The sequence below is a fragment of the Osmerus eperlanus genome, chromosome 16, assembly GCF_963692335.1.
Source record: "Osmerus eperlanus chromosome 16, fOsmEpe2.1, whole genome shotgun sequence".
NCBI lineage: Eukaryota > Metazoa > Chordata > Actinopteri > Osmeriformes > Osmeridae > Osmerus > Osmerus eperlanus.
In genome coordinates, this window is record NC_085033.1 from 686,232 (window position 1) to 699,369 (window position 13,138).

General features: G+C 41.9%; 2 protein-coding genes across 3 annotated transcripts; one reads left to right on the top strand and one right to left on the bottom strand.

Annotated features, from left to right (window-relative positions):
- The first annotated feature begins 199 nt into the window (after positions 1–199).
- On the top strand, positions 200–7,265 carry cdc20 (cell division cycle 20 homolog). The gene is made up of 11 exons (XM_062480805.1): positions 200–351; positions 728–931; positions 4,623–4,774; positions 4,870–4,966; positions 5,046–5,168; positions 5,368–5,564; positions 5,664–5,758; positions 5,862–6,096; positions 6,242–6,367; positions 6,697–6,814; positions 6,991–7,265. The coding sequence occupies exons 2-11, from the start codon at positions 754–756 to the stop codon at positions 7,167–7,169; spliced, it is 1,500 nt and encodes a 499-aa protein (XP_062336789.1). The 5' UTR covers positions 200–351; positions 728–753; the 3' UTR covers positions 7,170–7,265.
- Positions 7,266–7,727: 462 nt separating this feature from the next.
- elovl1a (ELOVL fatty acid elongase 1a) lies at positions 7,728–11,625 on the bottom strand. 2 transcript variants are annotated; one of them, XM_062480808.1, is made up of 8 exons: positions 11,370–11,625; positions 10,322–10,420; positions 9,985–10,175; positions 9,733–9,813; positions 9,328–9,384; positions 8,897–9,002; positions 8,578–8,717; positions 7,728–8,450 (listed from the first exon to the last, which is right to left on the bottom strand). In XM_062480808.1, the coding sequence occupies exons 2-8, from the start codon at positions 10,380–10,382 to the stop codon at positions 8,142–8,144; spliced, it is 945 nt and encodes a 314-aa protein (XP_062336792.1). In that variant the 5' UTR covers positions 10,383–10,420; positions 11,370–11,625; the 3' UTR covers positions 7,728–8,141. The 2 variants fall into 2 exon arrangements, with proteins under 2 accessions (XP_062336792.1, XP_062336791.1); XM_062480807.1 differs by having other exon boundaries at positions 11,303–11,625.
- Between the last annotated feature and the right edge of the window lie 1,513 nt (positions 11,626–13,138).

Consider the following 13,138-nt stretch of genomic DNA (forward strand, 5'->3'; position numbering starts at 1 on the left):
AGATAGATTGCATAGAAAACATAAAGCTAGATGGATTTTAATCCTAATAAAGAAGAGAATATTCAGCGTCCTCGCAAGCCAAACATTGTGGTCTATAGGTGGCGCTCTGAATTGTATCCTTCCTTTACGAGAAGCGTAACGAACACAGAAACAGCTTTTCTTCGTCGTTGTGCATTACTTAGGAAGTACTGTTTGTCTTTCCGCCAATCAGACTGTATGCCAACCCCAAACAGCTTTTGAACAAACCAATCGTTGCATCGCGTTAGACATTTAAAGCAAATTCGTCACTACGTTCCAAAGATTCAAATTTGAGAGTACTTGGACATACTGTACGTTTCAGCAGTTTTAGAGGTAAGACTGTTGTTTTCTTTCTTAAAAGAAAGATTGTTGTTTTCGAAAAGTTGTTTCGTTGGCATGATGCCAGACAATTAAGATGGAATACCTTAATAATCGTCGTGAGACAACTATCTTATACTAGCTTCGCAAAGCTGGTCACCAGCAATACTAGTTAGCCAGTTTGCTAGTTAGCCACTGTTCCACAGTACTACTCAGCTGTGGTGCTGGTGGAAGCCTGGGGCTAGCTAGGGAAAACGGCATAGACCGTTGTGTAGCATACACGGTAGTCCTATGTTCAACTAAAAGGTTCTTTATTGTTTACTATGCGGACTAACAGTTGTAAGTAGTACATCTTTATTAATTATTACGTATTACATTTCTTAAATGGTAGGTCATCTCTGAAAGGCTGGTTCAATCATGGCGCATTTTGGATTCGAGAACGACATTCACAGCATCCTGAAGCTGGACATGCCAATCACCAATGCACCTATGGCAAGGTGGCAGAGAAAATCCAACACATCGACCACCGTTTCTAGCAACCCCTTAACTCCGAGCAGATCTCTCAGTATGTCGAAGACACCCAGCAAAACACCAGGTACAGCCCAGTTTAATCAATCTTGCCATTTCCATCTATGTGGCACTTAGACCTAGTTAGCTATTTAAGTTACTATCTGCTAGTCTTGACAATTAAAGTTCTTTTTGGAAAAAAGCGGCATAGATGGGGACGTCGTAGTCTGCAATATCTCTTCACCATTCTGCTGAGCGGGATCTAAAAGCCAGCAGCATGGATAGGTACTTTGGGGTCTGTGCTGTCTCTTACTATTGCTGCTGAGTGGACATTACAAGCCAGTAGCATCTCCACGAGATATTGGATTAACGAGATGCCTATATACTTACCCATCTCTCTCTCTGTCTCTCTGTCTCTCTCTGTCTCTGTCTCTGTGTCTCTCTCTCTGTGTCTCTCTCTCTGTGTCTCTCTCTCTGTGTCTCTCTCGTGTTCAAAGTCAAAATCTTAAGTTTAAGTTTGACTTTGAACACGGAAGGCAAAGCCAGAGAATGTTTAATAGGGGAGAACTACCAGAGCCTTGCCACTCCCTATTAAGCCCCATTGTACCGAATTTGGTTGCAGTTCCACTGGGGGTGACCGCGAGTGCATGTTGAATGGGAGTTTATGGAATTAAACGGCTAAATTTGTCTCTTTCGCCTGATTGTCGTTGAGAAATCTCCAATTTGATTGTAGTTTTTGCATGTTCAACATGGATTATAGGTCGAAAGTTGAATGAATGAGTACTTATGTCCTTTTGGTTTCTTACAGGGTGAGTCGTTGTTGCCCATAACACGCTAGCATTCTGCTAATGAATGCTGATTGGTTAGTGAAGGACTGACTACGACCAGAGCTTGATGGCATCCGAAGCAGAATCCGAATGTCAGAGCATTAGCAAAATTAGCAATAACATTAGCAAGCCAAAACTCTTTCTAGCATGTGTATTGACAGGGAGAGCCTAACCTGTCAGCTGTGTTGTCGATTCCTCGAGAGAAAAAAGGAAGTGACCAGAGCTTGCCGTAAAGCAGTATCTCTGGTCGTACCATGTGTATGACGTCAATGACATTTTCAAAGGCTTTTTAGAACAGAAAGGCGACTTAAAAAAAAAAAAAAAAATCTATCACACCGCTGGGTGATAGATTTTTTTTTTAAGTCGCCTTTCGAATTCAGAATTCAAATTACTCGCTCGTTAGCGCCCTCACATGGAACTGCAACCAGTTCAGAACCCGGAAGTTTCCCGAGTGGCAGTTCTCCCCATAGATGTATATATAAAGTAGTGCTGTCAGTTTAATGCGTTATTAACGGCGTTAACGCAAACCAATTTTAACGGCGTCAATTTCTTTATCGTGAGATTAACGTTCTTTTTGGCCTAACAAACTTAATATTTTTTTTCACATGCTGTTGTAACGGTTGCAACAACTACTGATGTTAGAAAAACTACAACACCACATCGGAGCTAGCTAGACCGGAAACGAAACAACAGGCACGCCGCACACACTTGTTTGGGCTTGCGAGCCGGCTAAAGAGTAGTATCAAGCGGGCGCCCTGGTCGTAGTCAGTCCTTCACTAACCAATCAGCATTCATTAGCAGAATGCTAGCGTGTTATGGGCAACAACGACTCACCCTGTAAGAAATCAAAAGGACATAAGTACTCGTTCATTCAACTTTCGACATATAATCCATGTTGAACATGCAAAAACTACAATCAAATCGGAGATTTCTCAACGACAATCAGGCGAAGAGACAAATTTAGCCGTTTAGCTCCATAAACTCCCATTCAACATGCACTCGCGATCACCCCAGTGGAACTCTGGTGGAACTGCAGCCAAATTTGGTTTAATGGGGAGTGGCAAGGCTCTCCTTAACCCTCGTGCTGCCTTCGGGTCACATGACCCAAAGGTTCATAACGAACCATCGTTGTGTTTACCCAATTTTACCCAATACAAAAACTAATTAAAATAATTTTCTTTTAACCTTTGCAATGTGGGGGGTCTGAGACAGCCCAACGGTTAAAAGAAAATGCTTCACTTTGTCTTTGTATGCGGTAAATCTGTCGCAATACGACGGTGGGTCACAATGACTGATGGGTCAGAATGACCCGAAGATAACACAAGGGTTAAACAGGCTCTGGTAGATGTCGAGAGTCGAACGTCCGCACATGGCGGCAATCTTGCTACAGTCTACTCGCTCACCCATAACATTGTGTTGGTGCTACATGTTCTTTTTAAATGACCATAACTTGCTAAATCTTCAACCGATTTTTAAACGGTTAGGTTTGTTATCAACGTCAGATGTCGTTATGCTGCATACTTCTATTCTATATAAAAAAAACCATAATTATTCAGAATTTTGCCTTTGGCGCTCGGGATTTGTCATTGGCGCTCAGGAAAATGGCTTTGGCGTGCGCCAAAATTCTCTATGCAGGAAAAACCCTGGAACTGGTTGCAGTTGCACTAGTTTCATATGAGGGCGCTAACTGTCCAGTGCAGAATGATTGGAGGTCTATGGAGCTATACCCCTCAAAATCACTTTTCTCAGGATATCATTTGAATGTTGAATTCGAAAGGGGAGGCAAAAAGTCGTCAGTCCTTCACTAACCAATCAGCATTCATTAGCAGAATGCTAGCGTGTTATGGGCAACAACGACTCTTGAAAGGACATAAGTACTTGTTCATTCAACTTTCGACCTATAATCCATGTTGGAACATCCACAAACTACAAATCGAGATTTATCAACAATCAGGCGAAAGAGACAAATTTAGCTCCATAGACTCCCATTCATTTTGCACTCGACCACGATCACCCCCAGCGGAACTCTGTAACTGCAACAAAATTCGGTACAATGGGGCTTAACCCTTGTGTTATCTTCGGGTCATTCTGACCCATCAGTCATTGTGACCCACCGTCGTATTGCAACAACTTTACCGCATACAAAAACAAAGTGAAGCATTTTCTTTTAACCGTTGGGCTGTCTCAGACCCCCCACATTGCGAAGGTTAAAAGAGAATTATTTTTATTTGTTTTTGTATTGGGTAAACACAACGATGGTTCGTTATGAACCTTTGGGTCATGTGAACCGAAGGCAGCACAAGGGTTAATAGGGAGTGGACAGGCTCTGGCAAAGCTCTCGATCTACCGGTCAATTTTCGTTCTATAATCATGAAGGTTGGGTCATGACCGAAATAACTAACTTGCGCGAGTACAAAATTGATGGAAATGGATTTCCTCAGGAGGGTGGCTGGCTTCTCCCTTAGAGATTGGGTGAGGAGCTTAGGAGTAGAGCCGCTGCTCATTGGCGTCGAAAGGAGCCAGTTGAGATGGTTTGGGCATCTCGTAAGGATGCCCCCTGGGTGTGTTCTTAGGGAGGTGTTCCAGGCATGTCCAGCTGGGAGAAGTGCTCGGGGAAGACACAGGACTAGATGGAGAGATTACATCTCCACACTGCCCTGGGAACGCCTCGGGGTCCCCCAGTTGGAGTTGATTAATGTGGATGTATGGATTGACTTTGAACACAAACAAAGGCCACCAACTCTTCCCCTGACTGCAGCTCTCGCCGGTCGTTTCATCCAGCCGATGTCAAACACACCTTTTGACGGGGATGGGTATTGCTCAGTCGTTGAATATTTGACTGTAGATGGACTTGGTTGCAGGTTCAAACCCTGTGTTTTGTATTCCGTTCAAACCCTGTGTTTTTGTATATTATTTTTAAATATCCATAAAATGTGTTTATTCCAACCAAAGGCAAAAATGGGAAGACCCAATGCACACCAAACAAAGTTGGAGGTGACCGTTTCATTCCCACCCGAAACGCCAAACAGATAGATGTGGCGAGCTTTCTTCTTACTAAAGAGAATGAGCCCATGGACACAAACGCCACATCTGAAATATCAGCAGTAAGTATCACAATTTGATAATTTAGGTGTTTCTCCCCCCCCCCCCCCCCCACTTCAGTCCCGGTGTTTTATTCAGTCAATTGTTTCTGTTGTAGGACAACCAAAAAGCCTGGTCTGTAACACTTAATGGATATGATATTGAGGAGGCCAAGATTCTCCACCTGGGGGGGAAACCTTTGAATGCTCCAGAAGGTACCAGCACGTTTTTTATTGTATTTTTTTAATATGTACATGAGTTATGAATAGCTTATGAGATGCTGCTCTTTTGTAGGTTATCAAAACAATTTGAAAGTCCTCTACAGTCAGGTCCCTACACCAGCCTCAACAAAGACAAGATACATCTCAACAGTTCCTGACAGAATCTTGGATGCCCCAGATCTCAGAAATGACTTCTGTAAGTCCTCTGCCAACAGGGCAACAAACATCTATTGGGTTGTGGAGGTGGTAGTGATAAATTCCTAGTTTGACATGCAGGCACACTTGCATATCAGCTGGGAGATGGAGGGAATGTGCCACTCCAATGCATTTTCGTACTGCGGGGCAGGAACAATCTCTGCTGGTAAGGTCTAACTTTAATCTTTTTGTTCTGGAAGATTTGAATCTAATAGACTGGAGCAGCCGTAACCTCTTGGCTGTAGCTCTTCACAACAGTGTGTACTTGTGGGATGCGACGCAAGGTGACATCATCCTACTTATGAAGACTGAGCAAGTAGATGACTACATATGTTCAGTATCCTGGACCAAAGAGGGCAACTACCTTGCCATTGGCACCAGGGACTGCAAAGTGCAGGTGAACTGAATGTACCTCTGCCCGCAATTGACATGCATTAACCAGAAACATTGCTTTGGGGTTCCGTTTTTTCAATGCATTGTTTTGTTATTACGTTAGTTATGGGATGTGGAAAACCAAAAGCGGCTTCGTAGCATGGCCAGTCACTCAAGCAGAGTTGGCAGCTTGAGTTGGAACAATCATATTCTGTCCAGGTTGGTGCTCATCTTTAGGACCTCTCGACCTTTGATGTCCCCCTTTGTGAAATTGCCGCTTGTATTTGGTGTGTATTACCTTGTGGCTTTGTTTTGTCCATAGTGGTTCTAGATCAGGTCACATCCACCACCATGATGTGAGGGTGGCCGACCACCACATCGTAACCCTTACGGGCCACTCTCAGGAGGTGTGTGGCTTACAATGGTCCCCAGATGGTCGGTATCTGGCTAGCGGAGGGAACGACAACCTGGTCTACGTTTGGCCTGGTGTGAATGCGGGCAGTCAGAACAGCGACAACGCCGTACACTGTTTCAGTGAACACCAAGGAGCAGTCAAGGTGAGATGGCTGACCTCGTACAAATTTTTGTTAATGCCGTTCAACATCTGCCTTCTTGACTTGCATGTTAAAGCATGGAGTTTTAATCTGGTTGACATTTTGAAATGTCTAATTCATGACTGATTCCCTGACCTGGATGTCTCAGGCTCTGGCCTGGTGCCCATGGCAGCCAAACATTCTTGCCACTGGTGGTGGCACCAGTGACCGACACATTCGCATCTGGAATGTCAACAGTGGCTCCTGCATCAGCGCATTGGACACTCTGTCCCAGGTAACTTCCACAACAGCCATCTATTTTGCCTGTGCTCATGTAATGCATTAAAGGGCCCTTAACCCTCGTGCTGCCTTCGGGTCACATGACCCAAAGGTTCATAACGAACCATCGTTGTTTTTACCCAATACAAAAACAAATACAAATTATTTTCTTTTAACCATTCCAATGTGGGGGGTCTGAGACAGCCCGACAGTTAAAAGAAAATGCTTCACTTTGTTTTTGTATGAGGTAAATTTGTCACAATACGACGGTGGGTCACAATGACTGATGGGTCAGAATGACCCGAAGATAACACAAGGGTTAAAAAAGGTGGGTCTGTCTTTCAGGTGTCCTCACTGGCGTTTGCACCAAACTACAAAGAGCTTGTCTCTGGACATGGATATGCCCAGGACAGCGTGGTTATCTGGAAATATCCATCTCTCTCCAAAGTTGCAGAGCTTAATGGTAAGGGTAACTAGCATTATAACAACCCAGTGATGACCTCTGTCTTGGGATACACAATGTATTTATGTGGGTAATTGCCCAGCTTGTGTGAATGTCACAATTCCTATGGAATGATTATGGGCACAGTTTCTACATTGTATGTACCAAAAACACCGCTAACTTCCCTTCCACTCCAGGGCATGAGGGCAGAGTTCTAAACCTGAAACTGAGTCCGGACGGCTCCACTGTTGCTACTGTGGCTGGAGATGAAACAGTCCGTCTGTGGAAAAGCTTTGAGCTCGATCCAGTGAAGAAAAAGGCCAAGGAAAGAATGGTGAAGTCAACTAGCAGCATTATTCATCAGCGAATCCGATAAAAGGACCTGCATAATGAATCATCTTTACCATAGTCTCATTCTTCAGTAAATTATGTTGTAACTTCTATTTGCTGTATAATAAAGATATCACTTTTATGTTTTGTTGGCATTTGTATTTTGCCTTAGTATTTAACATGGGTAATTTGGATGAACAAAACTGACATCCCTGAATTTTTGGGCAACTAGGATTTAAATGTATATGATTTTAATAGTACTGTAACTGTTGGCCTATTATAACGCATCAACTAGATGGTGAACATTGATTTTTCAGTAGCGCACGATTTGGACTGGTCTATGGGTGACTGTTAATTTTGATAGTGACATTTTAAAACATTGCATGCATCTTAAAATAAATGGTTGCAGTTCAATTGCACTAAATGAGTGAATTACCATAGAAAAACTTTGCCCAACTGTGGGTCTAATCAATTTCTTTGAGTGGAACTTTTGAGATTGTATCCATCTTACTCAGTAGGTTAATGGTAACTTTTACATTAGTTTGGCTTTTACCTAGGTTATCCTTTAAGGATGTATTGGTTTGAGGCTTGTTGTAAATAAGTCTTCTGGTAAAACAGGCTTTATTTCAAGTTAAATAAAACAGTAGAAAACATTGGTTCAAAAAAACAAAACAGTGAACTGCATTTTCAAGGGTGCCGCTGTCCATTATGTAGAAATTTGATGTGTGAATAGCCACACCAAACCAGAAGTGTCAATGGATGAACAGCTGTTGGCCATTTCAAATTTGTTTGGGCTTCATTACTGTCACTACTTCATGCAGTGTCTTTACAGGTTCACTCCCAAATCACCCCAAATAATGTGTCAAGTAAAGACCAACTTCCATTTCCATTACGCCATATGTATACAAAAACTGCATTAGAAAAAAAAAAAATATATATATATAGAGCATTTTAGATTCTTGCTTCATGGAGGCTCCTTCATAATGTCCTTTTTGTTCTCCACCATCAGTGGACATAGCTAGACTTCTTTTACTTTGCTTATCAGGACGTTGCCATTTGTGTGGTGCGTGGTCCTGTTCTCCTCCTGCTTGCCATTGGGAATGTGCATGACACCACCGTTGGTGAAGCCGTTCTGCTTGGCTTCGCCTTCTGCCGTTATAGGCAGCCGTTTGCCCCTCACATATGCTTGCACCCAGAAGTTGGAGAACAGGATAAAGAAGAATGTGCCATAGATCCAGATGAGATGGATGAAGAGAGGTACTTGGTAGTCACACTTCTCCATGAAGTAGTACTGGGTGATGTGGAGCGAAACAAGTACAAACTGGGTCTAAGAAGGAAAGAAATAGCAGGGTAATGGTGAATGGTGAACGATGAATGGTTTGAAAGTGTTAGTGAGGCTGTTTAGTTCATTAACTACTTCATTAATAGTATAACTAATAGGTAACTGGACTTACCAGCTGGATAGCAGTCATGTATTTCTTCCACCAAAGATACTTCTGGAAACGTGGTCCTGCAGCAGACAGACCGTAGTAGAAGTACATGATGACATGGACCATGGCATTCACCAGGGCATGGAAGGAACCCATTCCCGCTGCTGCAGACAAGGCAAAAAAGACAGATTTTATAGATACTGATGATCACCAGAAACAATGTATTAATTCAAATTCACTAAGCTTAAGTTAACATGTAGGCAACACTAAGTAAGAACTGTTTATTAAGTGAATACATTGGTTTAGTTTTTCCCTGGACAGAACTGTAAAGAGTTTGGCCTACCAGGAGTGAGTGTCACACCCCACCACCAGGTCCAAGGCATGAAGGAGTGATGGAAGATATGTAGAAATGTAATCTGGCTGCGTTTCTTTCTCAGAACAAAGAATACCTGAAAGACAGTTGACCACTCAAGTTACTTTTATACAACATGTAAAATATCAAATAACTTCATTATTAATGCGAATAATCAGGTGCTTACATTTACATTTAGTCATTTAGTAGACGCTCTTATCCAGAGCGACTTACAGTAAGTACAGGGACATTCTCCCCGAGGCAAGTAGGGTGAAGTGCCTTGCCCAAGGACACAATGTCATTTTGGTTGGCATAGCCGGGAATCGAACTAGCAACCTTCTGATTACTAGCCCGATTCCCTAACCACTCAGCCATCTGACTCCCCGTGATGCTCCCCGAGGTGCTTGGAGAAAGAAACTTACTGTGTCAAGGAGCTCAATAAACTTTGAAAAATAAAACAACCACGAAACTCGAACCATCTGACAAAAGAACGAGGGGAAAAAACTTAGTTCTGGAATCACAATAATTTATGAGCCATTACAAAAACCCAGTCATAACAATGAAACAATAGAATATCTTCAGTTAGACACAAAGTCACACAACAAAGGTTGTTTTAAACCCTTGTTAAATCAACTGTCCATAAACTGAATGAATGTATTCAGTAAATAACATGAACCATGTTTAGGATAGAGCAGAAGTTGTGTTGAATCCATCCACATTTTATGATTACAATGTGTTTTTATATTCTTATTGGCTCTGTGTGTGCAAACACACAGAGCCATTTCCCTTTAGGGATCTTTCATCCAGCCTTTCATTTGTCACCTTACCCTGAGAGCCTGTGGGCTGCTGGATAGATCACACGGGTCACATCTCCATGTATACGTGGTTCCCCAGCCAGACATCAGGAACTAAAGAGCACAGCAAGCAGCACAAAAAAACTGTAATTTCTCTAATCCATAAACACAGAGTAAATGCCTGCCTATGAGTTTTTTTGAGAAATTAGATTGCAGCCACAAGCTCCATATTCTACCAGTATTTACATTGCTTTTGTTATATTTCAATAAATGAAATGAGCTCACCTCATAGACTATGTAGGCGTTCAGGGCCACCATGGAGAAGTTATAGCCAATCATGGCTGATTTGAGATGGAAGGGCTTGCGGTTAGCCATGAGGCGAGGCCCAGCATACACAGAGAACAAGATGTAGCCCAGAAGTATGACTGTCATCTGGATGGGGTTTTGCATCAGTAGGTAGTCCCTTACTCTGGCATCTGGGCACAAAAAAAATACACGTCACCAATACTGTGGGTCTACAGACTTAGAGATAGACACATTTTTCATAAACCGCAGCTCTGAGGGCACTGGGAATCAGTAACTGTAACAGTTGTTAAAGTTCAATACTGGAGTAAGCACTCACCAGTTCTCTTCAGCAGATAGTCATGAAACTTCAGAATATTGGAAAACACCTCTTGTAACATGTTGAATGTTAAAATTGTATATCTTATAGAAAAAAGGCCTGAAATGTACACACACACAACAATGAATCAAAAAGATGCAGATACTTGGATCTAAATGCAAGATGATACTTATGAGGGGGTTCTATTTTCAACTCTCAGAGTTTAGTTGAATTTATTTTCTAGGGCAGGCTATCTGTTAATGCTTGTAATTTCTCATTGACCCCAGGCAACACCAATATCAGCACCAATATCCCACACATAGGCATAGGTTTAGGGGTGGACAGTAGGTATATGTTTGTACTACCCATGTCAAGAGACCATTGAAACACCCCCACCAGTAATTAGCAACAGAACAGGGTTAGTGTTAACATATTGAGTGAAGAAAAATATTCCAACTAAATGTTCAAATTAAACCTACCCCCTTGATCCCACAAAAAGTCTATATGCTTTGTGGAGGTAATCATAGGTAACAACTTTAGTTTCAGTTCTACCTGAATAGACAGTCCTATAGAAATTCACATAATCTGAAGAACCAAGTCCTCACTGCTTGTTCTGAAAACTAGTGAAACAGCATTTGGGGTGTCCTGTGCTACTCAAACAATGACTTTCTAAATGACTAACAGAGCCTGTCAAATAGGTGAGTCAGAGGGTGAGCCCATTTGGGCAGCCGGCAGAGTCATCATCTGAGCTCACTAGATAGGAATTGATGGTTGGAAGCAAGAAAATTATTTTGAAAATCTATCAAGATAAAGAATGCCTGTGACTGCCCTTTCTCTGAAAGCCCAACACACCATCACACGTGACAAATATATGAGTACATACATGAGTACAAAGGTCTGACATTTAATTTCAATTGAAAATAAATAATAACTTGTCATGGAGGTTCAAACATGTTGTATCCCTTGGATTTCAACATGCTGTTGTGTTAACAGAAAACTCACCTCACCACTGTCTCCTTGCCTGAAGGGCTACAGCCAAACAGCCGGCACAGAGATACCTTGCGCTCACCTGAGGCAGCAACCAGGTCAGTCTCAGTAAAACACAACAGATGAAGAAAACCACTGTGACTGACTGAAAGTGTTTTGTTTGTTCCCTTTGTTTTCCACTGAAATCCACAGTTGTTGTCTGGAATTAAGACTAGAAGGATCCACAGAGGGCCAGACTCAACCAAGTAAGAGAAATAGATGTGTACATGTACGAGGACAGCTATAATTAACTGGGAATAGAAAACATTCTGTCTAGATTTAAACTGAAGGCCAAGCACACTACTATGTGACAACGCCCACTAAGAACCACACCTTGTTTCACCATGAAGCCCCACCCTCCTCTCCTCACATTGCTTCTCTATGATTGGCTCATTGAATAGAGTGGGTTTGGTCATTCGTTGCCTGGTTGGGTTGGGTTCTGATTATTAGTGGTAGTAGGTGGTGAGAAACCAGTAGCAAACTCTCAGAAGTGAAAGACCTCTTTGTTAAGCAATGCAAGCCATTACATAGCACGCATGCATGAGAAAAACACATTTGTGAGTAGCAATGTATAGAGGAATCGATACTATGAGCTTCATAACAAAATTAGAGCATTATCATTTGATAACTCTTATTATGAGTTTGAATACAGGTTTTGACTAACCCTCATAAATAATAACATGAAAAATGATCATTATCATGAATGCAATTGTCATTTTTCCATCTGTGGCCTGTTCCCTGTAAATACCACTGTCAGACACACGGATCCCTGTCACAAAACCCTTATCACCCTTGCTAACCTCGAGGAAAGTAAGACTAAGGGTAAATTTTGATGACAGATGGAAGACAAGGAGATTCATAAATGTAACATCTTTGTGTCATGTTGCCCTGCCCTCTCCTCAGGGCAATAAGATTGCCAGGTAACAGGCATGGAGTCTAGGAACAAGGTGGTTCCATTCCCCTCCCTTTGCTGTGACACAGCATGACAGGCCAAGCAGACTTCCAGTTGCTCAGGTTCTACCTGTTCCAATGGCCCTGATTACCGTGCCTTGAAATTGGCACATCCTCACTCCATAGCTTTGGAATGGAAGACTGCCCGGAATTAGAAGAATCTTGGCATACAGAAAGTTAACCTAAAAAAGTTACAAATGGCAAGGGAGAGTCAACGTGTCACTGTACACACATGTTTAGGACTTCCCCTTAACTCACTGGTAAAACTAGTAAACTTGCCATTCACTTTTGTGAATCGAGTCATAACTCAACTGGTGGAGGAGGACATTAGAGACATGATTCTATTGTAGTGTTTTGTTATCATGATATAGATTTTTGCATGATGGATGCTTACGGGAGGTGGATGGGGAAGAATAGCGGGGAAAATAGATTAAAGACAAATGCTAAATGCAAGTATCTTCTACTTTAAAATCAGTCTTGTGAGAGTAGAGTTGCTGAGTATTTGGTATACTTGCTTTTCACAGACAATTGAAAGCTTTGAACTCATTAACACATATAAGACTAGTTTCAGTACTAGACGGCTGTTGTTGAACATACGATACCAAAAAGAAATGGGCCTTCTTTGTGAATGAAACCAGTGGTATAGGTATGGTGTAATATATTCCACAAAAAAAGTCATTGCCATGCAAGTTTAACCATAAAAATAGTAATCAAATATTAAATCAAATATTATTACTGACATTAAGTACCACTCGACCTTTTCACTTTACTTTAAAATAAGGATGACATTTTAAACATTCAGAATATTCAGCAAGCTTCAGACTAGTTAACTAATGACAGCAGGTCAAGCAAAGTCATTCA

What these genes read in the sequence shown, in the direction of transcription:
- cdc20 (XM_062480805.1), top strand. Translation starts at nt 754, where the DNA reads ATGGCGCATTTTGGATTCGAGAACGACATTCACAGCATCCTGAAGCTG. An exon ending in CCAGGGACTGCAAAGTGCAG is followed by an intron (nt 5,565 to 5,663) that starts GTGAACTGAATG and finishes TTATTACGTTAG; the next exon opens with TTATGGGATGTGGAAAACCA. An exon ending in AACAATCATATTCTGTCCAG is followed by an intron (nt 5,759 to 5,861) that starts GTTGGTGCTCAT and finishes TTTTGTCCATAG; the next exon opens with TGGTTCTAGATCAGGTCACA.
- elovl1a (XM_062480808.1), bottom strand. Translation starts at nt 10,382, where the DNA reads ATGTTACAAGAGGTGTTTTCCAATATTCTGAAGTTTCATGACTATCTG. An exon ending in ACGCCTACATAGTCTATGAG is followed by an intron (nt 9,814 to 9,984) that starts GTGAGCTCATTT and finishes TGTGCTCTTTAG; the next exon opens with TTCCTGATGTCTGGCTGGGG. An exon ending in GCAGCCCACAGGCTCTCAGG is followed by an intron (nt 9,385 to 9,732) that starts GTAAGGTGACAA and finishes TTCTTTTGTCAG; the next exon opens with ATGGTTCGAGTTTCGTGGTT.